This window comes from Ochlerotatus camptorhynchus, unplaced genomic scaffold (assembly GCF_037179485.1).
Source record: "Ochlerotatus camptorhynchus isolate MF236.1 unplaced genomic scaffold, CSIRO-AGI_Acam_v1.1 ptg000130l, whole genome shotgun sequence".
Classification (NCBI taxonomy): domain Eukaryota; kingdom Metazoa; phylum Arthropoda; class Insecta; order Diptera; family Culicidae; genus Ochlerotatus; species Ochlerotatus camptorhynchus.
In genome coordinates, this window is record NW_027040620.1 from 3814761 (window position 1) to 3840921 (window position 26161).

General features: G+C 37.2%; 3 protein-coding genes across 4 annotated transcripts in view; 1 reads left to right on the forward strand and 2 right to left on the reverse strand.

Moving 5' to 3' along the window:
- Positions 1-9736, reverse strand: part of hiw (highwire) — a 129757-nt gene extending 120021 nt beyond the window's left edge. Inside the window, exons 1-16 of the mRNA XM_065220693.1 lie at positions 9534-9736; positions 9362-9416; positions 8699-9122; positions 6589-6959; positions 6298-6498; positions 6052-6237; positions 5571-5994; positions 5387-5509; positions 5095-5319; positions 4936-5024; positions 4783-4871; positions 2904-2998; positions 2267-2843; positions 1343-1910; positions 1152-1288; positions 915-1084 (exon numbers count right to left, since the gene is read on the reverse strand). Of these exons, the coding sequence (XP_065076765.1) occupies positions 915-1084; positions 1152-1288; positions 1343-1910; positions 2267-2843; positions 2904-2998; positions 4783-4871; positions 4936-5024; positions 5095-5319; positions 5387-5509; positions 5571-5994; positions 6052-6237; positions 6298-6498; positions 6589-6959; positions 8699-9122; positions 9362-9416; positions 9534-9607 (3808 nt within the window). The 5' untranslated portion in view covers positions 9608-9736. The remainder of the gene's footprint in view (positions 1-914; positions 1085-1151; positions 1289-1342; positions 1911-2266; positions 2844-2903; positions 2999-4782; positions 4872-4935; positions 5025-5094; positions 5320-5386; positions 5510-5570; positions 5995-6051; positions 6238-6297; positions 6499-6588; positions 6960-8698; positions 9123-9361; positions 9417-9533) is intronic.
- Positions 9737-16056: 6320 nt separating this feature from the next.
- Positions 16057-24048, forward strand: Mvd (mevalonate diphosphate decarboxylase). The gene is made up of 6 exons (XM_065220689.1): positions 16057-16285; positions 16369-16439; positions 16517-16631; positions 22541-22672; positions 22734-23059; positions 23559-24048. Exons 1-6 carry the CDS (start codon positions 16234-16236, stop codon positions 23979-23981), a joined length of 1119 nt encoding a protein of 372 aa, XP_065076761.1. The 5' UTR covers positions 16057-16233; the 3' UTR covers positions 23982-24048.
- Positions 24049-24089: 41 nt separating this feature from the next.
- LOC135700247 (protein stunted-like) lies at positions 24090-25125 on the reverse strand. 2 transcript variants are annotated; one of them, XR_010517573.1, is made up of 5 exons: positions 25069-25119; positions 24936-25002; positions 24659-24789; positions 24478-24546; positions 24090-24193 (listed from the first exon to the last, which is right to left on the reverse strand). XR_010517573.1 is itself a non-coding variant. In XM_065220692.1 (4 exons), the coding sequence occupies exons 2-4, from the start codon at positions 24962-24964 to the stop codon at positions 24168-24170; spliced, it is 186 nt and encodes a 61-aa protein (XP_065076764.1). In that variant the 5' UTR covers positions 24965-25002; positions 25069-25125; the 3' UTR covers positions 24090-24167. The 2 variants fall into 2 exon arrangements, 1 of the variants encoding a protein (XP_065076764.1); XM_065220692.1 differs by lacking the exon at positions 24478-24546 and having other exon boundaries at positions 25069-25125.
- Positions 25126-26161: the final 1036 nt, after the last annotated feature.

Here is a 26161-nt window from a genome sequence, read left to right on the forward strand (position 1 = left end):
GCTAATCTGCTTTGTGCGGCATAACATTTTTTTTTTTTTTTTTTTTATTATAGAGATTTTTAGCCTGAGGCTAGTTCATCTCTTATGCGGCATAACAGTCCCATTAGCATTTTTGGCGGATATGATTTATACATTGGAATCGATTGTCAAGTACCATTACTTTACAATGTACACGAAAGGTTCCTCCTACTTTGTTCAGAAAATGTTGCGAAAAATACCAAAACTATGTTGTCCCTTCCATAAGAGCCGATGAAGAAAAAAATCTTCAACAGCGTTTTTCTCAGATTGCTGTTTTAACGAATGGGACAAGACTTGTACTTAGTATGCTCAAAAGGGCAGAAATCATGTTGTTAAGAACGCAATAAGGAACAAGAACTACAAGTGTTTAGAAAAAAATCACCCTCTTCTCTTAATTCTTTACCATTCTTGAATTTACTCAAAAGCGCTCCAATGCGCCCAAAGGATCTACGTCAGACGCAATTAGGTGCAAGATCTATCAAGCGACGAACATACCCATTTGTAGGTTAAATTTTGCAACAACTGTCTAGTGTCTACGGAATAGATTTTTATCAACCCTCAGGATCTCAGCTCAACTCAGAAATGTGTCAACACCCAGTGGGAGCTGAATTTATATTAGGCGCAAAATACCCTTTTATTTGAGTATTTTTTTAAGAAATATTTCCCTGAATTTGAATTAAATTTCCTGATATTCTCTGATTTTCAAGGTAGTCGACACCCTGCGTTACGTGCAAATTAAAAACAATAAACCCTAGCTTAATCATTACGTTTTCCTATACCTTATACATTACTGGACACATATTTCTAAACGCCCCTCCCCCGTTTAGAGCGGATCTACCTTATAAAATGGGGCAGTTATGTGGCACCGACAGCAAAGTAGTCAACCAAGATCTTACCTATGATAACATCTGTGTCACACATAAAACGAACAGCTTCGACACTGTAGCTCGAATAGCCCCATCCTCCTCCAAAGTTCTCAAACCGACAAATTGTGTTGTATTCGCAATTTTCTTTGCCGTCCACACTTATCTTGAGCCCAATCTCAGAAGGCACAAAGCACTTTTTGCTGAAAAAAAAAAAAACAAATGACAGTTTAGATTTTATATCAGATCGCAATATTATTAAATTCTCACAGAATTTTCTGATTTGTAGTTAGAATATCCAATGTAGCAAGAATGTTGAGCGATGCCTGGTACCGGGTAACTTCATGTTCCGACTGCTTGGGAAGGGCTATTTCTGGAGTCAAAATGGCGACCAAATCCTTGGCATTCTAAAATAAGTATTTGTATGACCATCAAAACTAGATAAAGTGCACAAATGGTACCTCAGAACAAGGTGAAATTTCCGACGCAATCACGTTGAAAAACATCATGGTCTTCGAAACACTGTCGAATCCCCACAGCACACCGAAGCTAGGATCCATCGCAAAGGCAAAGCTAACGTTTGGATGCTTGTTAGCATCTATGGAGTACTTTGAATCATAGCACATGTCAGAATCCGGTAGTTCTTGGTTTTCCAGAATTCCATCTACGTTGTGATACGGTTGCTGTTGTTGTTGTTGTTGTTGTTGTTGCTGCTGATGCTGGTGTTGTTGGACTTTCACTCTTTTTCTTCCACCGAAATTGTCCTTTTCGTCCATTTTATCAGTAACAGCCCTAAAGTCAAACTGATTTGCGTTGTGCGCTTTACAATTTCCATTACGCCTATTGATAGCAATACAGTTCAGTTGATTTTGGCTGTTCGGAATAAGGAGAATAGTGTTTTCATCGGCGACAACACTAAATTTCGACAGCATCGACGCATTGACAAGCGATTCGTCAATCTTGATAAAGGTCTGATCACCACTAGCTCCGATCCAGGAGGCTTTCTTGCCCGTTGATGGACCGATTCCTCTGAAAGTATACAAAGCAGCATGTTAGAAAGTAGGGCATTTTTTTTTCGTTGCAATGTTCCCTAAACATTCGTAAAACGTCTAATAATTGGCGCACGTAGCTACTTATGTTTACCATTATACACGTGTTTTTTTTTGTTAAAGGAGCATAACGACGCACAAGTTGCTAAATGAATCATTTTTTAGAAGCTTGCCCACGGCGGCTATGCTCCTTTAGCTAACAATAAAATATACGAAGAGGGGGCTATACATCTGAGTAGCTAAGCACTAGTTGAGCGCTTTGCGGAGGATTAGGGAGCAATTCTTCGTTATAAAGTTACGATTTCTGATTATTTACAGGCTACAAATAATACTTACGCAACAGCTCCCGGAGAGCAGTTCCATAAAAATTTTTGTCTTTGAAGAAGAATATCTGTTACGGATGACTTCTCATTTGTTTGTTCGGGTCTGCCGGATTGAGTGCTGTTTGAGCCACCGTAAATATCCATTCCGCTGGTCAAGTTGGTTTCCCCTGGTAGCCTACCAAGTTGCCCCTTTTGATAATTTCCGAATGTGTACACAATGCCTTTTGTCGTTAAAATAACCGTATGATTACTACCGGCTGCTACTTGACTAACCATGTGTGGTATTTTAACAAGATGAGCTCCAGAAATGGGCTGCAAGTCACCTGTTCCTAGCTGCCCAAATTGGTTACTACCGAATGTAAATACCTCGCCGGATAGCGTCAATACCACGGTATGATGTAGTCCACAACTTATTTGGACAATAGGGCTTTTCGTTGGTAGTTCGACTCTCTGGGGAGGAACCGGAATCACACGAGGTGTGTCGGTATCGGAGAATTGACTTCCTTCTTCTCCATGTCTGAGATTTTCGTACCTTCGTTGCAAGATTTCCTTTACCTTTTCGGCATTGGACTGAACATCAGCATTGTTTTCTGAAATCGCCGAAATATTTGCTATCAAATACTGTACGCAAAATACCTATTTCTACTTACCAAATGGCAGAGAACCATTTTCTTGAGAAGCAACACACGTACTGCAACTGCCACATTTGGAGCAACCAGCGCTTCCGTGGCCACATGCACAGGGTCTGTAGAAACAGAGACTTAGTGAATTATTAAAAGTTACGCGACAAAAAGTCACTGAATGCAACAGGTTCAAAGTAGTCAAATTTTCAGTAGTACTTGATATTCCTGAAGTTAGGTAGAAGGAACTAAAAAAATACTGATTACAGTCTAGTTAGTTTTTCGATAATTTTTTGCCACATAACTGCGAATCACTGAATGCGATTCTATATCGAACCCATCAACACATGGGCTGGGACCAGCGGCTTTACTTCCCTTCCGGGTCTAATTAGTTTCACCGGAGAATCATGCGAATCAATGCAAAGAAATGGGTTTTAGTAGATTATGAAAGAACGTGCATGTATGCTGGTTTGAAATTAATTAATAGATTACACTCGTCATGCTGGTGAGAAATTTCGCGGTGAGTTGAAGATTGTTTTCAATGGTGACGATCAGAGGAGGGTGGAGCGGGAAGGAGGAGGGTGGTGCGGGAAGGAGGGTGAAGCCGTGAAAATAAATGGACATGAGGTATACTGCCCATAAAAGCATAACTGTCCCATATGAATAGGAAATCAAGCAAAGATGGGACTATTATGCGAGTATCGGCAGTAAAGCAAAATACGCAACGAGGGGTGGGGGTGTCTAAAATTGGTCAAACATATGCTACGTCATTATGCAGGTTCCCTTACTAAATAAACGTGAACAAAATATTACAACAATACAACAATGTTAGACGGTATAGAAACGTTAGTGATTCGGTGATAAGGTGCAGTAGGTAAATCCCGAAAAAATAATATTTCACTGTCTCCTTGCAGTAGGATAAAATATGAAATGCAGATTCCCAAGGTTCTGACAACTTCCGAATACTTTGGAAAAATATTTTCATTGAAATCACTTACTGTACTCGTCACACATCAATTATCAATCAAACCTAGATATGCAACTCTCTACACTCAGAATAATTTTCTCGTAAATCCTACGTAAAAACATACGTAGAATTTTTCCGTCATACTTTTCACATAAGAGCTACGTCATTCTCATGTAGGGTCACTCATTTCATGAAGCTTAACCGTAACAGGATTATCATATAAAAGATTCTAGTATCAATATTTTGACACTGTTCATACAAATATTTTCTTAATACAATCTTTACTGTATTCATAATAGTATAATTTATTCAATAATATTCCTTTAATTTATTCAAATATTCTGAATACACTACATCAGATTTTCTTTAAATACTCGATACGCAGCACAAACAATCTGGACTATCATAGAAATGGGTCGAGATACTTTTTTCTTAGAGGAAGAAACTGCTGGACATCTCGACATCAGAAACAGACAGTTTTTTTTTTGTTAAAGATCCATGTTAAAGATAATCCATTATGTTATACTTACATTTTGCCACTATCTTTAAAAATTACCGAACACAGCACATCATGATGCTGCCTTGATTTGTGCACCGCTCTGAGTGCACGTACCACTCATTTGTGGAAATCACATAAGCTTTACGTGAAACGCAAATAGACTCAGTGTTATGTGAAAATCACATACATTTCATTGTTATGTAGGTGTGTTAAAAATTAACTCCCTGTGAAATTCAAAGGACATCACATACATTCTACCCCGTAAAACTGAGAGGAGAGGAAAAATTGAGAGCTTGCGTGATTTTTCACGTAGCTTCAACGTGTAGATTATTTTGAGTGTAACATTGTAGCTGTAAGTTTGTCAAGAACTGTTGAAAATAGAGGTATTTTGAAACTGGAGCATATAATCGGAGAAAACATATGGAGGTCCTTTCTATACTTACGTTCCTGGGACACGTTCATTAACGAAGGTTTTTTTCGTTGACACGCAAGCAGTATTATAACCGGTACATTCGCGGCACACATTACAAATCTGTAACACAAAAATAATGAACATATTTCTAAAACATAGGAAATTGGTCGCAATTCCATCCTACCCGGCATTTGCCGTCGATAATGTTGTGTTCATCGATCGGACACATTGGTTTGAAGGTGGGCAGTTTTGGTTTAGGGTCAAATGTATCGTCTGAAAAACAAAAACAAGTTTGATTATTTGATTTTTTCTATTCAACGAAATATCGGCATCATATACGTACCACTGCGATCTTTAGTAAACTTCCTTCCACACTGGCCCTTATTGTTCAGTCCAAACGTATAGAGTTGACCTTTGGCATCGAGAGCTACACAATGCGCCTTGCCCAATCCCACCTTAACTATTTGCACCTCATTGAGACCGGTAACAATTCCTGCGGAATCGCAGTAGTTGGTATCTTTACCAAACATGATCAGCTTTCCGTCTTTGGTCACAAAGGCTGAGGTTCCTATTTTAAAATAATATACCAGAATGAGTTATCGTATATTCAGTGACATATTTCACGGCTTTCTTACCATTATTGCAGGACACGTTGGTAATGAAATATCCATCAATTTTACTGACTTTCTTTGGCTTAACGGCTTTGAGCTGGCGGCGATTTTTAGATTGTTCTCCATCTTCGCCTCTACGAGCAGTGCCTGTAAATTATTCAATCAATAATAAATTCCCAACAAAAAAAAAGTCCCGTAATTTTCCTACCAGCAAAGAAAACAGTTCCATCCTCGTTCAACATCAATGCATGGATGCCATCGTGTCCGACGGCAACCTGAGTGAAGTTGGTTGTTTTCGAAATCACTATCTCGTTTAGCTTCAGGCTGGGATTCTTCCCGACAGCTTTTAGCCCTAGACTGCCGCCCTTGCCATAATAGAATACTTTTCCATTACTCCCCAGCACCAAACCAAACTCCTTTCCACACGATATACCACTGAGGTTAACTTCATTGGGCATGGCTGGTAGGAAACCGTTGCTCGAGTTCTGTATTTTCTTCAGTTGGTTTTCGCTAAGTATTTCCTCTTCAAAAATCGAGTATCCCAGTGTATGGAAACCGTTCCTCGCAAGCTTGAGATTGAGATCGAATGCGAAGGAATTTTTCGAGTATAACTGCTTAACCAATAGATTGTCCTGAAATAGAAGTGTCGATAAGTCTACTGTATTCATTGAAATACTTGTGGAACTTACGCTTCCTGAAGAAGTACAGATGCAGCATATTGATTCGCCATCGGTGAATAGTAGGCAATTGTTGCCATCCTTTACCGAGATGGATGCTTGAGTTTGAATGGAACCAGTTATCTGCAGGGTTTCCGTGTCGACTATTAGCAGGTTATCCATGTTCCGCTTCGACAATTTCTTGTAGAATAATTTATTCTAAAAATTATAAACGCTTCACAGTTAAACAACACTTAATTCAAGCGAAAGGGAACTTACGTTACAGTATCCGATCCACTCGTTTCGATCTTTACCGAAATCTTTTGCAATGCCGTATATGAATCCCGGCACAGTCCCATTGAATCCGGAGCCAATCTTTACCAGCGATTTTGAAATCAGAATATAAATGTATCGCCCATCAGAAGCAATACAGTTGGGGACAAACACTTTTTCTACAAACATGTAATCCTTGATGGTGAACTGTGGAAGGATATTTTTAAGAGGATTAATCAGGATCATATTGAAATCGGAAGCCACGGAACATAGCTCTATTTGCCTTGTATAACTTACATAATCTATGAGACTATTTTTGGAGATTCCATATGCGTAGTAATCAGGAATATTCAGCTTTCCGAGTGCTACCGAGTGAACGCTGCGTTGCAGTTTGATTATGCTTTGCGGCAGTTGAATCAACTGGCCGGAGAGAATTTTCGGTGACATTAGAATTGACGTGACGGCTTTTAGCAGCTTGCCTGTGTCCCCCTTGGCGATGCAGAGTGCCAACAGGGTGGAACAACTGATCGAAGACCAGTTTGTGTCTTTCTGGTGAAGGCTTGCATTGGCTGGTGATTGACTGTGCATAGTGGCGATTTCGAGTAAAATGTCATACAGTGAGTTGAACAGCTTGTCCGGTTCGTTCCGGAAACTTTCTGGATCTTGACCTGAAATTGAAGAAAAAAAATGGGAAAATATTTTTGAACAGTTCACTTAGTTCAGTTAGTTTTAGATTAAAATAGTATAGATGTCCTATTTGAAATAAAGGTGACTGCCTACATGAATTTTGAAATAAAAACTTTTCACCGTACAATTTAAGGTTGAGGTCCACTGACGGGTTTTTAGACATTTTATAATATTGATTTAAAGCTCACTGTGACACTGTGATATGGACATAATTCTGTCATTTTGTTTGATATAATGCAACCGTATTTTTGAAATAGAAAAAAAATCCTTTCGAACACAATATTGCTTCTCGATTGTTATTGGCTAACTGTCTTTGAATTAACAATTCATGTTTGTTGAATCAACAATATCAACACTTTTTTTTTAATCGATCATTTCAGTGCCAACATTTTAAAGGGGCGTAATTGCATTTGTAAACAATGGCTTTAGCCGTCGATTTCTCGGGAGGGGGTAATCAATACCCGATTTCCATTGGGAACGCACATGATATTTTTCCAATAACAAAATTAATGATTTTTACCTGAAATTCACATAACATTCATATGATCACATAAGTTCTATATGATAAATCACATGAACTTCATTGGACACATAAGGTTCATGTGATTGGTGCGATTCCCAATTATGAGATCACATAAAAGTTATGTGAAATTCTAATGGATATTTTCCACATAAAAGTTATGTGAAATTCTAATGGATATTTTACATAGGAAATGTGATTTATTTTTTGAGTGTACCCAGCCAGCGGCGGTGGATTCGATTCCCTACACTCAAAAAATAAATCACATTTCCGATGGAAAATATCCATTAGAATTTCACATAACTTTGATGTGATCTCATAATTGGGAATCGCACCACGATATCACATGAACCTTATGTGTCCAATGAAGTTTATGTGATTTATCACATAGAATTCATGTGATCATATTAATGTTATGTGAATTTCAGATAAAAATCATTAATTTTGTTATTGGAAAAATATCAAGTGCGTGCCCAATGGAAACTATATGAAAACTTTTTTCAGTGTAGAACATCTTTTGGTTTAGAAATGTACTTGCCACATAATACTAGATAGAGCTGGAATTAGGGCGTAACAGCTTTTGTAAACAATGACTTCTATCGATGATTTCAAGGAATTCAAGGCACGTCCATGCAGACCAACCTTACCATCGGATAGTGGAAGTCTTTCCCTACCCGATGAGGATGTTGGTTTGCGTGGGCGAGCCTAGAATTTCTAGAAATCATCAAGAGAAGTCATTGTTTACAAAAGCTGTTAGGCCCTAATTCCAGCTCTATCTAGAATATACAAATTCATGCATTGGTTGGCATAGACAGCTCTCAATTAATAACTGTGGAAATGTTTCAAAGAACACGAAGTTGAGAGTAGACGTAAGCTCGTGTCAGAGCAGCAAAAGACAAGAAGAAGAGAAAAAGATCTATGTAATGAACAGTTATTTTAGATATCACAGTGTATCTCAAAATTGATCGTACAGCAGTACTTCTGATCGTCCGACAGAAAGTATTAAAACTTTGTAATTCGTTAGAATTTTTTACTTTACCCACACAATTAAAAATTGAATGACCGGCTCAAAAAAAAAAAGTAACCAAAGTAACTAATAAGTTACCTGCACCGAATCTTGTAGTTGAGAAATGACTACTTTATTGTTTTTCGAAAACAAATGAAAAGGAGCGATTACTTAAATTATAACTTATATATTACCTTGTATAATATCATAGAGTGACTTCAGTGCCTTTGTGCATATTCTGGGATGTTCCGTGCGAGTTTCTGATATGATTTCGAACAAACTTTCCAGTCCCGCACCAACGATCTTCGGAACGTTACATGTCTGCAGCTCTTCGGGTTCAAAGTTATCCTCGAAATCAAACTCCGGAATGTCTGCATCTTTAAACGATCCAACATCCTTGGATTTCTCCTTGCACGAGAGGCAGTTCTGATCATTATCATTTCCCGCGTTCTGATGGTAGCAAAACGATTTTACCAGCTTACTTGAAGGTCCCCCCAAAGGGTTGGTCCTGCAATTCTTGGTCTCAACCTCCAGGACAATCGAGCGAATTGCATTGTAGATGGCAAATTTGGACGCATTGGGAGCTACCTCGATCCATGATAATAGCGATTCGCCTTCCTGTTGTGGTACATTCAAATTAGTTTTACCGCCAAAATAGTTACAATGCAACTAAAAATAACTAGCATCACTGCCAAAACCAAAACAATCGATCAAAAAGTACAATGAACTTTCTCACCCCCTTACACCACCCTGTTTGGCAGTTCAAAAGGGGTGGTTGAAAATAAGAGGGTGAGAATATAGCAAAAAAATGGCGGCCATTTTTGTACTTATACTAAAATTGCATAAATACGCCTTACCACAGTTACCTGAATGTTACGTTCCTTACGCTTAATTTTATCATCCTTATTTTTCCTGAAGCATATTCAAATAAATGGAATGTGTTTTGTATGTGTCAAATGAGATTAGGTATGAGTTATTTATCTGGGAAAAAATTCACAATGGAAACCAGTCGTCCATTAAGGAAAATACCTGTTTGCGAGATTTTTAACGAAAATCTCATGAAAACTTTCACTATATCTACCCGAGTCCAGCAGTTCCATCATTGTGAACACAATGAATTATAACTCAGCGATGAAATGCGCGAACATTCATCACTTTTCTCAATTTTCCAACGGACGATATTTCCACCGTTGCGAAGTAGTACGAGTATTTTCACACTTTTGCGACTTCGTCGAGTGAATCGATGAAATTTGAAAAATCAATAACGACAAAGCTGCACGATGCTTCAAAATCAGCTGGTTGAGAAAACAACAACAAACGCTCTGATTGGTTGATTGGATGTAAACAAATGCACGTTTTACGGACTCAGGGGGTGAAAAACCACGTGCGTTTTTTATGCTCTGTGATCCCTGTTCAAAATTTAACGCATTCAATACGTTACCGTCAGTGTCAGTTTGACGGATGGATGATATTACGCCTAAAGAGTTGAATCAGTTGCGGTACTAACACAAATTCAATTCAGTGCCAACATTTCAAAGGGGCGTAATTGCATTTGTAAACAATGGCTTTAGTCGTCGATTTCTCGCGAATAAAAGCTCACTCATGAAAAATAATGACACCAGCAGGTAGAGGAATGTTTCGTCTACCAGCTAGCATTGTAATTTTAAAGAAGTAAGATTTCATTCGTGAGAAATTGACGGCTAAAGTCATTGTTTACAAAAGCAATTACGCCCCTTTGAAATGTTGGCACTGAATTTATGAATACTCGCATCCTTTTAACTATTAGCTCAAACTAGAAATACTCAGAGGGAGAGATACCCGTAAAAAAAAATCCAATATAAATCAATATAAGTCAAAACTTTGGACATTTTTGTCGATTACCATAAAATCACAACGGAATTCATGGTTCACAACAATGAAAATCATGATGTTTGATAAATTTACAGTAGCCGGCGCCGGTGGTGCAGTGGTAAGCGTGACTGCTTTCTCATCCCAATGGGTCTGGGTTCAATCCCAGCTGAGGTCGGTGGGGTTTTTGGTTATTGAATTGCTGTTCTATTGCAATACTCTCAAATTTAATCTAGTAAGAAGTCCTTGGAAAAAATTAATGGGAATGTTCTATTGACTAAGATTTTGACAGTTCATTTGGCTCAAAACATTCTCTCCGCCCATCTCTTCAAATCCAACCGGAGAATATAAGATAATGCTACAAGTTTGAATAAACCATATTCTAGCGTTCAGAATCATAAGGACCCAACTGCGATAATCGATTTTATTCATCGATGATTGTATGCGCAGCAAAGTTAACCTCAGAAACCATACTTTTTTTTTTAAACAGCTGAATAAAAATTGAATTAAAAAATGTTGCATCCGGTGGTATTGGATATCATGACATTGTTTATGACAGAATTATTTATTTCGTTAAATAAATGTGTATTTCTTCGAATGTCCCTTTAATCATAGGAAAACGTAGCATTAGTCAAAGCGGCCGAGATTTCATTCTCGAGAAATATAGGGCACGTTTTACGTTTCACGTTCACGTTTACGATTTCGGTACTCATAAAAAATCTTATTAATAATAATCAATTGTTTGTTATTTTCCCTTGTTGAAGTTCATTCAAATTATGTGCATACATATACATCTTATTTGTTCATTGATAATTGGTAATTGGTTTCATCATGCGGGCAACAAAAGACTTCACAGTTTACGAGGTCACTGTACTACTAAATTTACTAGCATTATTTACCGGAAATCTTTTGCAAGGTGTTTGTCTGCGCACCAAGCATCATGGACAAAATAAACATAAACGCTCCATCAGAATCCTTACCACTAAGATTAGACCATCAGATTAGAGACCCACTAAGGATGGATTCCCAGAGAACAGACTATGGACTCATAATTGCGCTATGTCGAGAATTCAACATAGTAGGGGGTATGTAATGTCGGCCTAAGTGTCCCTAATTTGGGCCCATACATAAATTCAGCAATCGACTAAATTTTCAATAGCAACCAAAAATATCCATTAGTACCGTCCCAATGACGCGTTCATCTAGATCTTCTTTCTTCTTCTTCGCATTTCAAGCTTATTGCTTATCGCATATTTAGCTTATTGCGTGCTCTCAACTTAGTGTTCGAGATGCACTTCCACAGTTAATAATTGAGAGCTTTGGATGCCTGTACCATTTTTGCATTGGTATAATTGTGTGGCAAGTCCAATCATACTTCTATGCCCAGGGAAGTCGAGACATTTTCCAATCCGAAAAATTCCTAGACCGGGCCGGGAATCGAACACAGCCACCTCCTGCATGGTCTGGCTTTGTAGCTGCGCCTTTACCGACTGAGCTGAGGGAGGTCCCTATCTATCATCTAGATACAATTGAGAAATAGCAGATTTTTAGCGATGGGCCCAATCTTTGATCTATAGGCCAACATTAGAGCCATTGCCCCTATATGAGCTGTTAGATCAAACTCTGCATCAGTATTCAAAAATAACCCTTAAATGCATGTTTTTTTTTTTTTTTTTTTCGCGGTGAATTTTTTTTTTTCTTGTGATACGCTTACTATTAAAATGTTGTTTCACCATGTCTAAAGACAAACAAAGGTATGTTGCCAAATGGCTACACTATCCATTTAAGGGATAAACTGAAACAGCGTTTGTTGAATTCAATTCAATGAGTTTCTGTCCATTATATTTAATTGTGATAAATTCGCTTTTTCTGTGTTGTTTGATTTTTTTTTCTCGGACCAGATATTTGTGGCATCGCGAGTGATAATGTTTTATTTGTATTATATCTGCAAGGTGCGTGAAAGAGCTTGGCACGATCGGTGTTGATGTTGGTTCACTTGTAACTATTTTTGCAAAAAAAAAATAATTAAGTTTTTTCGAAAGAAATTGATATCGAAAGTGTACCAAAAGTGCTTCTGAACGTGTTTCGCAGTTAGATGGTGAAATTCGCGGTTGTTTTCAGTGAAAATTCCGTATAACAAATTTTCTCACCGAGTTCCCTTTTTTGCCGTTTGACGACATCGGGAATGCGCTCCCGGATATATTGATTTGGTGAGTACGTTCCAGTTGAGGATTGTACTTGTACATTCCTCGATTGCATTTTCGAGGGGACGTGTCTGCTTTTGTGGGCAGTGCGTTTGATGGTCGGTTTGGTAGTATCCTTTTAAATATAATATCTCATGTCCAAATAACCTCGATTTTCGGTCTATTGATTCAATACTTCAGTATCATATTTTCAAAACATACAATTATGCATTATGTAATTTCATGGCACATAAAACAAAAAGTGTGTGTATAGGACCCAATAATCTAGGTTATTTGTATTTTGTAAAACATCTTTATTTTTTATTATATTTTTCATTCTACTACATATTTTATATACATTATATCAAGAGCAAATTTTCATTATGTCGTAAGTAACATTCGCACCAATCCGAGAAAAATAAAGTTTTGTTTTGATGACCGAAAAGTTATTCCTATTTTCAATTAAACTCGTATAATCTCATAGTGATAGCAATGTTTAACATATATAGCAGGGTTCTAATCATACAAATGCAATTCGCAAGCTTTCATGTTAAAAATACTGATTTTTTAAGTCAAAAGTTATTATACGTCGTTTGGTGGCCCCTATTGTTACTTAAGTCAAAGTTTATTTACCAGGATATTCGGGAGAATTATCAATTATATCTCCTTACGTGCAGCCCATTCATCATTTTAGGACCACCGAAATCATCTTAGCAACAAACAGTTCGATTTATTCACTTTAATAATGAGAAAGCGAAACGACGAACGTACACTTTTCACGGGTTTCTCAGCGCTGTTACTTAAGTCAAACGGCATCTCCATAGAATTCGGGTGACTTAAGTAACATCGAAAACTATTTTGATTGGAAGGTGATTACGTCAAAAAGCAATTTGACTGGTAAATAAATTTAAAAATGGGATGTGATCCTATATTCGGACAGTATATAGTGTAATAGCAGGAGCATCGATTGACACTGATAGCTCGACTTTGTTTACCTTTGTTACTTTCGACGTAATGAAAATTTGCTCTTGATATATCACATGATTATATATAAATTCATAATGTAAATTACAATAAATACTGGGAGGGGAGGGAGCATCAGGGCATCATTGAAGTTGTAACTGGACAATGGAGTGGAGTGCCAACCGGAGTCTAGGAGGGAATGTGTACTGTCATTTTAGATAGTTACATTTCACTCCAACAGTTGCAATGAATTTGACGCGCTCTTCTTTAACAAACCATCCCGTGGAAAGCTCAACATGTATTGCGAATTTCGTTATTCATTTTGTTGGATCATATTGTTGGAAGGAGATTCTCTTATTCCCGCGGGTTTCGCGTAAGTGCCTCTGCTTATGGGCCCGTCCAACCCTTTTTGGCCCTTCATACAGCAGTATGTTGAATTCAGAATGATGACGGAATTTGATCTTGCTGTTGAGTGGAGCCGCATGCAGGGCAAGACCCAAGCTAGGATGGTGGCTACTTACATACATTATATTTAATTGTGATAAATTTTGCATCCTGGTCTTTTATTTTCCGGTAAACTGCCTATAATCGCATATCAGTCCCATATGGAAAAAGTAGGCATTGAGAAAATGGCAGTCGAAGTTACGAAGTGCAATTTACATGTAAATATTTGAAAAATCATAGTAAATTTATTGATATTTTTTAAGTTAAAATCTATCACAATGAAGCTTGCATATTCTGTTATATAAGCGAAAAATATGGCGATTCGAAAAGCAGAACTTTAACTTGAACTATGGACGATTGAATTTTAGGATGGGACTGATATGCGATTACTTTGCTTCATGTGACAAGCTGACTTGATTTGTTTTCATATTTTTCATGAGCAAAGTCCATAGTTTTATCACATAATATGAAAGTAGATACCAATTGATAGTGGATAGCGGTGTTATCTCAAAATTGACGAAAATCCATATGGGACTGATATGCGGTTATAGGCAGTGTACATCACACATTTATTTACATTTGTATATTTTCAATTATAAAGTTGTTATTAAAATTAGCTTTAAATAACCGTTTCTTTATTTCTATCTATTTTTTTATCATACACGCATTATTATATGCTTGTTTTTTTTTTTTGTTCCTGAGATCTGGTAGTTTACAAGCTACCTCAAGGTTTTGCCAATGCCCAGGGATTATGAAATTCAGACACTCACACTTAATCACGGCTTTTCTGTTCGGTAATTATTTTTTTACAGTTTTCGAACTGTAAATCACAAAATATACTGAACATTCAGCTACTTTTATTAAATCTACTGATGTTCAGTAGCTTTTGCGACAAACTGTAATAGCAAGTACTGAATTTTCCATAAAATAACAGCTTTACGGTGAATGACTTAAACTCAGTAAAATAGAGTACCGAGTTTACAGTATCCATTATGTTTTACTGAACAGTCATCGAACGAAATTCCATAATTGCTGATCTCACCCGTAAGTCAACTTGCTTGCGCTATCCTCCTCCGTTTCATATCGCGCACTTACCTCGAACTTATTTGGAAATCTCTGTGTTATAATAGAAAATCTTTGTGAAAATAAATGAAACATCTGGAAGCCAACGAATGAGTGTAGAAACTCACCCGGAATTGGACAGTTTATGCACTCCTGCAACGACTTCCAGATGTTTTACTGATTTTCAAGCTGAACAATTCACTAACATTACCTGCTGTTGAACTCCACACTTGGACACGCAATCCGGCTCACGAAGAGAGCCACCAACCGGCCGAACCACCAGGAAGCGTTAAACATGTTAATCTCAGTCCCCATATAATAATCGTATAAAAATTAGAAACATTTTAATCCTATCCATCGTATAAAACCAAAAAAAAAAATCATTACTACTTTTTTGATCAATTTTCTGTCTTATTCACCAAAATACTGGAATAAAAACATTGAAAAACTCAGCAAAAATAAATTAAAACAAATAAATTACTGATATAGACAGCAATTTCTTTACTAACTTATACAGTAATTTTTGATAGTTCAGAGATTCTGCGGTTTACGGAGTTTTCATTAAATTAAAAACTACTGTGTTGATTACCGAAAACTCAGCTGTTTGAAAACCCAGTAAAATTTTACCGACTTCGGTAATCTAAACCGTGTGCAAGTATTTTGATAAAACTGTGGTATTTCTTGACATAACTTCTGAGAAAACATGTAAAGAGTTTCGACTTTTTTATTCATTTACAATATTTTAGATTAGTTTTGATTGGAATCAAAGTCGTTCATAAATGATCCGTTGACAGCACACTCCTGCCTCGTATAAAACGCTGTCCAGACTGGAGAGTTATAACATGTTATAACGGTTGTCAAATAATTGCAACACAGAAACCACCATCAAGATAGCGCTATAACATGTTATAACTCTGTAGTCTGAACGTACTATAAAACCTATCATACGCACAACAACCGCAAACAGTTGATATTATACTGAAATATCAATACACACACATCAAGCAAGCGTTACTCCTGGCTGGTCGTATATACATTATCACATACCACCGGCTGTTTACATTCCAGAATATCGAAATAAAGAAAGCTGAAAGAGAAATTTATTATGAACCTTGTAAACAGTGTTTAAGCTGTTCTTCCTAAAAACGGATGCGTTGTGTGATCGCTTGCTGCGTTATATCTAATTCTTGTAGCCACGTAGTCGGTTAAATCCAAAACAGTCCCTTAGAATGCTCTCTGTAACCTGCATTGCTCCTGTAAACATAGCGGTAATAAAGTACTGTAAGTATCGGTGAACGTTAACAATTAAACATTTGATAACAATGATGGTTATTCGAGCTGGTAATGTTCCATCCATCGAATAGGGGGAAAGCGCGATGAAGACCTCATTTTACCGCTGAATGACTCCGTTAGTGCTACGTTGTCCGCTGATCACGTAAGAGAAAATCTCGTTTCATTAGATAGGTATGGATGATAAATGATGCGCTCATCGGAAATGTAAATTTATTTCAGCTTTGTACAAAAACGACGGTCAGCACGTGCGAAAGCTTTACCGAAAATAAGATCGTTCTGAATGGAAAGGAAGAATCGTTCGACAATCCTCGGCTGTTGCGATGCCTTGCAGAGAGTGAGTATGATAGGAAATATGTTTTATTTTTTTAGCTACGAGACAACGACGTTAACTCATTTTTCCAAAATTGTACCAATACTGTGATGCAAAAGATTTTGCTGGCTAGCAAAGGCAACAGCAAACGTACCGAGAAATGTTAATCTAGCCAAGTTATTGATAAAAGAGAACCGAAGTTCGGCCCTTATGATTCTGAACGATAGATAAAACGATCCTGATTAAAGAGTAATACACAGCAAAAAAATCCGAATTTTAATTGTGATGTAAACATTCATTCATGCAAATTTGTACTTATTTTCATGCAAAGGAGCAATGTTGTTTACAAATATGGAGTTTTGAGTGTGATATTTAAAACTTTTCATAAAATGTATCATAATTTTCTCGTTTCTTTTTTGACAGCAATAAAGAGTGCAAGTGACATTACACGATTTTACGATCATTTTACGACAAACAAAAACAGTATTTTCTATCACAATAGTACATAATAAATTGAACAAGAATGGAACAATAAATTAAACACTAATAAATTAATAAATTGTACAAGGAATAGAACAAGTTAGTAAAAATTAACCAAATTTATGAAGCGCTTTTAATGTGCAGTTTGGAGAGTTTAGTAAGTTAGCTTGATATTCCGAGCTGCGACATCACAGCTTGCGATATCAACCGAAGTTGTTTGCTTGTTGATTTTTGTCTACGAAAATCAAGCTTGATCTTGGGCTTTGGTGAGATTTGATATTTTTAATTTTTTTCCAACACATCATGATCATTTTTTTTACTTGTTCAGTACTTCTCTTAAAAGTCCTTAAGTATAATAGCTAAAAAACTACAGCTTCGATCCGAAAAAGATATGTCATCCGATACTTGCTAATTTACTATTCGTTCCGAGAGTGTTGAACTACCAAATGTTAGATTCAACGCTTCTTCCCTTATTGCAAGCAATGAATGTCGGGGAGCTTACCTTACATATGTATATCAATATTATGCTGATAAATGATATAAACAATGTTCACCTCTATTGATGATTCCCGAACTGCTGCATATCGCATGATGGGCGTTGCATCACATCCAATGATAAGTAGGGGAATGTGGAGCAAAAGGCCAATTGGGCAATGTTGCCACGCCACTTGAACTATCCATTTCATTTTAGTCTAAAAATTACTTTTCTCTAGTACAAATATCCGAAAAATGTAAAAAAATGTTATAAGACTTCTGAATCAGAAAATAAGTTCTATCAGCAGTTTCTTATAACTTATCGTTGATATTCCTTCAGCAGATTAACAAATGGTCATTGATTTCTTATATTTCTAGTTTTTAATAAACACTAAAGATTTTCTTAACAAAATATTACTTAAGTCCATTCGGGGCAACATGAGCACCACTGGTATTATATCATAAATTCTTCATTTTTGCATTATTCCTTTCATAAATATTACTGAATCATATAAAAGCACGTTTTGCAGCTGCTTTGAAAAAAAAAAAATCAGTCATTCACAAGACTGAAAAAATATAGCTAATAGACAGTACTTCTTAAATTTTATTTACAGAAAACAATTATTCCTTTTATATCAAGAGCAAATTTTCATTACGTCGAATGTAACAAAGGTAAACAAAGTCGAGCTATCAGTGTCAATCGATTCTCCTGCTATTACACTATATACTGTCCGAATATAGGATCAAATCCCATTTTTAAATTTATTTACCAGTCAAATTGCTTTTTGACGTAATCACCTTCCGATCAAAATAGTTTTCGATGTTACTTAAGTCACCCAATTTCTTTGGAGATGCCGTTTGACTTAAGTAACAGCGCTGAGAAACCCGTGAAAAGTGTACGTTCGTCGTTTCGCTTTCTCATTATTAAAGTGAATAAATCGAACTGTTTGTTGCTAAGATGATTTCGGTGGTCCTAAAATGATGAATGGGCTGCACGTAAGGAGACGTAATTGATAATTCTCCCGAATATCCTGGTAAATACACTTTGACTTAAGTAACAATAGGGGCCACCAAACGACGTATAATAACTTTTGACTCAAAAACCAGTATTTCTTAGCATGAAAGCTAGCGATTTGCCTTTGTATGATTAAAACCCGGCTGAATATGTTAAACATTGCTATCACTATGAGATTATATGTGTTTAATTGGAAATAGGAATAACTTTTCGGTCATCAAAACAAAACTTTATTTTTCTCGGATCGGTGCGAATGTTACTTACGACATAATGAAAATTTGCTCTTGATATATTGTTATGCTAAAACCACAGACAAACAAGTTGTTCATCGAACACGCATTTAACGGTCAATTTAAATGTTTTTTTAGTTGGAAGTACCGCCACCTGTGGTGCGCATAGTAAATGCCTTTGCGTTTGACGTTTACACACTACCGCTATCTGTTAAGCGTACTGCCCATCACAGTATACTCAACAGATGGTGGTAGTGTTTTAGCGAGAATGTTTCATAATGAAAAACAGTCAATGTGTTATGTCTGTTTGTGCTAAAACTGTTCAACGTTGACCCTTCATAAAGCCTCAAGAGAACACTTACCGGTTGTTTACAAGGTCGCTCATACCACCCCTACAGGGTGCTCGTTTTACCTCAACGGTTTAATTTCGGTTACAAAACGAACATTTTTTAAAATCTTCTTTCATAAGATTCAAAAGTTTACTTTAAATGTTCAATTTGTATTCATGATTTAAATAGGCTTTAAAACTATCTATTTGATTAAACTTCATTCGAGTTTTCCACTGAATTTTGTATGATTAGTGGTGATTTTTTTTTAAGGTGCCCAAAATTGCCTCCCTTTCCCCAATTATTTTAATTTATAAAGTACGAGACGAAGTTGCAGCTTCTTGAAGAGGTAAATCATCAAAGTTATGAGGACCTCTAATGAAACTGCGGCAATGACCATGTTGATGGGTTCTGTAATTGGTATTATTTTAGCATTACTCTTGACAAGAGTTGCAGCTGAGTGTTGTCATATATTAATTTACACGATTGTGATTCTAGAATTCTACGATTATAATTGCTGAAGCTTCCTTTGCATGTTGAAGGTTGTCTCATCTTCTTCTTTTTCGCATTTCAAGCTTATTGTTTATCGCATATTAGCTTATTGCGTGCTCTCAACTTAGTGTTCTAGATGCACTTCCACAGTTATTAATTGATAGCTTTCTGCATTAGTATAATTTCGTGGCAAGTATAATCATACTCTATGCCCAACCCAAACATTCCTAGAGCGACCGGGAATCGAACCCAACCATCATGGTCTTGCTTTGTAGCTGCGGCTTTACCGAGTTTACCGAAGGTTGTTTGTATACATTTAATGCTTGTTCCGTTTATCTAATTGGTTTTATGAATTCATATTAGGTATTTTAAAACTGTGATCGATGTCCAAGACATTCATCCCAATTCAAATTCAAGTTGTATATGAACTGAGCGACACTGGTCGGCATTATAGTAAATCTTCGCAACATTTGCAACAACATTGCAGCTTTCAACTCAATCGTGATGCCACTAGCTTTTATCCTTACATACTTTTTCTGGTCCAACGTCCTTCAAGATTTGACCTGAATAATGACCCGCAATGTTTCGCCAACTAACTCAGATCGTGCATTTTTTTACTAGTACATTTATTAAACTAAGCAGTCATGTGTGACACTTTGCGGAGCCAAATATCAGTAATGCTTGAATTTACATTTTAAACAGCAGTAGTTCTAAGTACACACAAAATCACGGCCTCCCTGTTCGGTAATTTTTTACTGGGTTTTTGAACAGCTGAAAAAGTCAGTAAACTTAAAAAAATTGTAAAAAATTGTATAAAAGTGGGGGAACCACGGCATCGTCTGCAAGCTGTCTAAGCGTGCATCGATTATCTAAGCAGTTATCTATATATTTGACATAGAAATTATAAAGTAAGGGACTTAAACATGAACCTTGAGGTAAGCCCATGTAGCTAATTCTAGAAGTTGTCAGTTGCCCTAGATTGAAGGTCATTTGTTTTTCTGACAGAAATTATTCAAAATACCGAGTAATCCACTACTGTCAGACAGTCTGTCTATGGAAACTGAATCAAATGCGCCCTTAATATCCAAAAAGACTGAAGCCAATTGCTCTTTATGCGCACTGGCCAGTGGAATATCAGATGAAAGCATCGCTGTTGCAGGCCTTCTCGATTATTATCCACGTCTCGTGCCCGTAGAGGACTACCAGTCTTATCAGCAGTTTGTGCATGGTACACTTAGTACGGGGACGAAGTTTACCGACGTCACAAATTCATCAACCACCTCGAATTCGTTGCCGTCGATTATCACACTTCTGCATATGCGAGCCCTACATAGCTCTCGGTTTCTCCAACCAACAAATACTTTGTTTCAAACGTACTCACCTTAAATCCAACGTTTCATCCTGGTATAGGTTGTCTCCTCTGCTACCGCCTGGAACTTCTTTCGACAAAACCCAGGTCGTCAGCGAAACAAGTGAACTAGCTGGATTTATTGAAGACCGGAATCTGTATTTTAAAGTCCGCAGATTTTAGGACTGGTCTGTTCTAAGTTGGCCTTGACATAGTTTTCCATTATTATTATTTTTTTTAATTTTGAGTAAGACTCTCAGGTTCTGATTTTCTCCGAATTTCCAAATTTCTCCAATGATTTCCAAAATATTAAGAACTCTCCAAGCATCAACCATTAAATTAACCCGTCATTTTGACTTTCCACAAATGCAAGAATAGCTTCGTTAGTGTCTTTTACACTACGTGGAAATAAACCCAGTAAAATTCAAGCTGATGAATAGCTTTCTCATCTACTGCAGTAAGGCAAGCTCTTTCCCACGGCTTTATGTTGGGAATTGTAGCATTTTACTAAAACCCTGCCAATTTACAATCGGTACGCTTTCAATCGGATGTATCATAGAATCTGTTTGGTTTAGAATAAAACGTTTTAAGAAGAAAATATATACAATATTTCACAAGATAGATACAATATCGGTAGTGGCAAATCGTCAAATATGTCCAAAACTTGATGGGGCCCCGGTGGAACCAAATGAACGGCAATACACGTTTTTTTAGGCATTCGTTGATGTATTACCACCGACAAACCGACATGACACTTCATTCTGACTTATGTCCGAAAATCGTAAACGGTCGATTTAAATGTGCACTGATCCGAACTGTCAAAATCACAGTTTTTTTTTTTATCTTGATAAAAATAATTTGTCCAGAATAGATCAGACACGAACCAATTTATAACTTTTGCATGCGGGTTCACATAGTAGACATATTTCCCGCGAACACGGAGACAGATGTCAGTAGTGTGCTTTGGTTAGAAATTTAATTGTTTTTTCTAAGGTCATTCATGTTGGTTTGTCGGTGATATAAACACCGACAAACTGACATGAATGACCATAGAAATTACCATGAAATTTATGCTCAAAGCACACCACTGACAATTCAGTGCCAACATTTAAAAGGGGTGTAATTGCTTTTGTAAACAATAACTTTAGCCGTCAATTTCTCGCGAATTAAATCTTACCTCCACAAAATTACAATGCTAGCTGGTAGAGGAAACATTCCTCTACCTGGTGGTGTCATTATTTTTAATGAGTGAGCTTTTATTCGCGAGAAATCGACGGCTAAAGCAATTGTTTACAAATGCAATTACGCCCCTTTGAAATGTTGGCACTGAATTGTCTTCTTGTTCGCGGAAAACGTTTATCTAAGCCACGAACAAGCGTGTAAAATTCATGAGTTGGTTCGTGTCTGATCTTTTCTGGACAAGTTATTTTTATCTAGATAAATTATTTATATTATTTTAAAATTTTGGTTTTTACTACCGTTGATAAAATTGATCAGATCCACACCGACAAACGACAGAAAACAGGCAATACAAAAAAAAAACTTACCTTAACATTTGATTTTTACAGTTAAAAAACGAGCGAAAGCATCTAACAAATGCAAGCCGGAACTACTGAAATGGAATGTACACGTTAAGACTGAAAATAATTTCCCCACTGCCGCTGGGCTAGCTTCGAGTGCCTCCGGATATGCTTGTTTAGGTGAGAAAATTGGTTTTGTTCTGAAATGGTTTCAAGTTTCTCATTATTTCGTACGTTCCAGTTTACACCCTTGCCTGCCTTTACGGAATCGAAAACGAAGAGATCAGCTCCATTGCACGCCAGGGAAGCGGCTCAGCATGTCGTAGTTTGCACTCTGGATTTGTGCAGTGGCGCAAAGGGGAACTTCCGGATGGTAGCGATTCCTTAGCCGTTCAACTGGTTCCACATGACTTTTGGCCGGAAATGCGAATCATCATCCTAGTGGTGAATGATGCACGAAAGAAAACTAGTTCCACCGGAGGGATGTCGACTAGCGTCAAAACGTCCAAACTGTTAAAGTACCGCGTAAAGACGTGCGTCCCCCAACACACCAAGGATTTGGTAGAGGTTTGTAACCAGGCATGGAAAATCATTTACATTCATTTCATGCAATCATTTACATTCATTTGCCTCTAACTTTTTTCATCAACAGCAATCTGCAAAATGATGTATAGAGCTTTAGTAGGTTTTGTTATTAGCTACAACTTTTGCCCATAACTCAAATCTGTAGATCTTATGCATCACGAATTAGAACGGGCAGAACTTGTTACTGTTTTTCAGTGAATGTGAATTGCATTCACTGAAAAACAGTAGTGGCTTCTGTTTGCTCTGGTTCGTCATACATAAGAGATACGGGTTTGAGTTGTTTACAAAAGTTGTAGTTTATAACAAAACCTACAAAAGCTCTATACATTATTTTGCGGAATTTTGTTGATGAAAAAGGTTAGAGGTAAATGAATGTAAATGAATGCACGAAATGAATGCAAATGATTTTCCATGCCTGTTTGTAACAATAATATCCTACCGATTAATATGATCGAGTACTAATCAGTTTGAAATTTGATAGGCCTTGCACCAAAAGGACTTTGATACCTTCGGAAGAATCACCATGCAGGATAGTAATCAATTTCACGCGGTTTGCCTGGACACTTATCCACCATGTGTTTACATGAACGATGTCTCATTTGCCGTCGTCAACATGGTGCATCAGTTCAACGCGTTAAAGAAAGAAATCCGAGTGGCCTATACATTCGATGCCGGTCCAAACGCGTGCCTTTATCTACTGGAAAAGGATGTCCCTGAGGTGCTGGGAGTAGTGAATCAAGTTTTTCCCAATGATAAACTCGGTGATCCGGAATACATCAAGGGCATTCCGGTCGATATAGCCACACTGCCGAAAGTGGATCAGCAATTTACTGCCAACGGGAAAAATCTCTTGAAATATCTCATTAACACAAAAGTTGGCGAGGGACCTAAACGCATTGATTGAACTACAGCTTAGTTATTTAAATATATATATGTTTAACTTGCGGTGATGGAATCATGGCTTTCTTTCGAATTACGGACATTGATGTTTTGATAAATAAAAGTATAAAAATTTACCTTTCCTTCATCGGAGAATCTTCACTTTTTTTATTATCGAACAAATCTAAAGACAGTTTCTTAACATCCGGATTTACTTCGTGCTTTCAACGATGACCTCTGAGGATTAAAAGATGGAAAAATGAAAGAAAAGCATTAGTAAAGAAATATTTCAACAATCCTTCATTGATGAAGCATTTGAAAAGTGCTTCAAGCTGCATGACAGTATTTCAAATCAAGGGATCTAGTATGGTATGGAATCATATTTCATACATTTTGAGAGTTTTGTTACTTTAAGGACAAACAGTAAGACCGAAATGTTTCAGAATTTTAATCCAGGATAGCAAAATCTGTTAGCGAGAGGCACACAACTTTGTTAGTACTAGGGGCCACCTGAAACTTACAATCCCCTATGTTTATATCCCAAAGAAGAATGTACAGCTGAATGCTATACAGAGCTGTTTACTTTTCAGCTGAAATTAAGTAGAGATACAGTAAATTGTATATATATTGCAAAACCGCTGTTCGTTAAACCTAGAAACAATAGAAAGACTAGCAGAATGCAACGAAACTGCTGATACTCACTTTCTGGTTTTCCGTTGATCCATTTGGTGAACTTAATGTGGGACTCGTCTCGTCGGATAGCGGTAGCTTGATGCTCCTGCTTCAGAGCTTTGCGTACCAGACGGGCACATATGTTCGAGTAGTTTATGTAGCTAGAAAGGACAACCAAATTGTGATTTTCATTACAAACCAGTTCGTCCAGAAGTTCCGACGAGAAAATCTTCGTAAGAGGTTACGTAAGGCGCAAGCTGCATTGCATCTAGCCGGAATGGAAACATCTTATTTTCGAGCTACTTACTTCAAACCAGCGGCTCTCCAGGCAGACATTTTCTAGCGATTTTATATGAACGGAGCTGTACGTGAGGCTGAAATATTAGAAAACCTTTTAATTGCAGATAAACAAGGATAAAATTAGAAAATTTTCAACTCACAAAATTCAGGATGTCTGTCGCAAGCCGTCCTACCAAATGAATGACGTTTCGTAGTAGGTGGATTTTGATACGCTTTCGTATTTCGCCCCGTAACTTCGCCACCCACACGAATTGCCGGCGAAAAAGTGACGTCATTTGACATTGAGCGACTTGAAGACTGATCGTTCGCCCTTTGTTCGGAATGCGGACGAAGGGCGACTCGCCCCGCTAGAGTAATTTCATGCGCCGGGCTACCAAATGGCGCTCCGGGATCCGGACGAAAGGCGACTCGCCCCGCTAGAGTAATTTCATCCGCCGGGCGACCAAATGGCGGATGGAACTTAGCAATTTTTTTGTGATTTTTTTCGCGGCGACTGATTACGTGGTCAGTCGTTTTTTCATATCGTGCGTGTATAGACGCGTTTATCCGCGTCGTGAAATTTGCCTCCGATGGCAAAGTTGATGGTAAGTACTGAACAGTTTGATATTAAGTGTAATTATTATTAAAAATTGATTCGCTGGAGGAATCCGGCTGAGTTAAACATTCTTACTGATGCAACGCATCAATAAGGATGTTTAATTCATCCGGATTCGTCCGGCGGATCAATTTTGATGTAATTTATTGTTTTCCAAAATTGATCCGCTGGAGGAATCCGGCTGAGTTGAGCATCCTGATTGATGCGTTGCATCAGTTAGGATGCATAACTCAGCCGGATTCCTCCAGCAGATCAATTTTGGAAATTAATTACAAATTGAAATTAATTACAAATTGACAGATGAAAAAATTTGATGATTTTTTAAAAAACTTTTTTTCAGCCGACTGCTTCCACTAATTACGCCGGCTGCTTCCACTGATCCGCTGGAGGAATCCTTACCGATGCAACGCATGCCGATGCCGGATCCCGATGTTTATGTTTAAGGTAAAGTTAAGTTAAATTTTTATTAAAATTAAGTAAAAGTTAAAGGTATTTCAATGTTCAGTTAAATTAAGTAAGTTACAACTAAATTTAAGTTAAAATTATGTTGAAGTTAAGTTAAAGTTCGGCTAATTAAGTTAGAGTTATGTTAATTTTATGCTACAATTATGTTAAAGTAAAGTTAAAGTTAAGTTTCT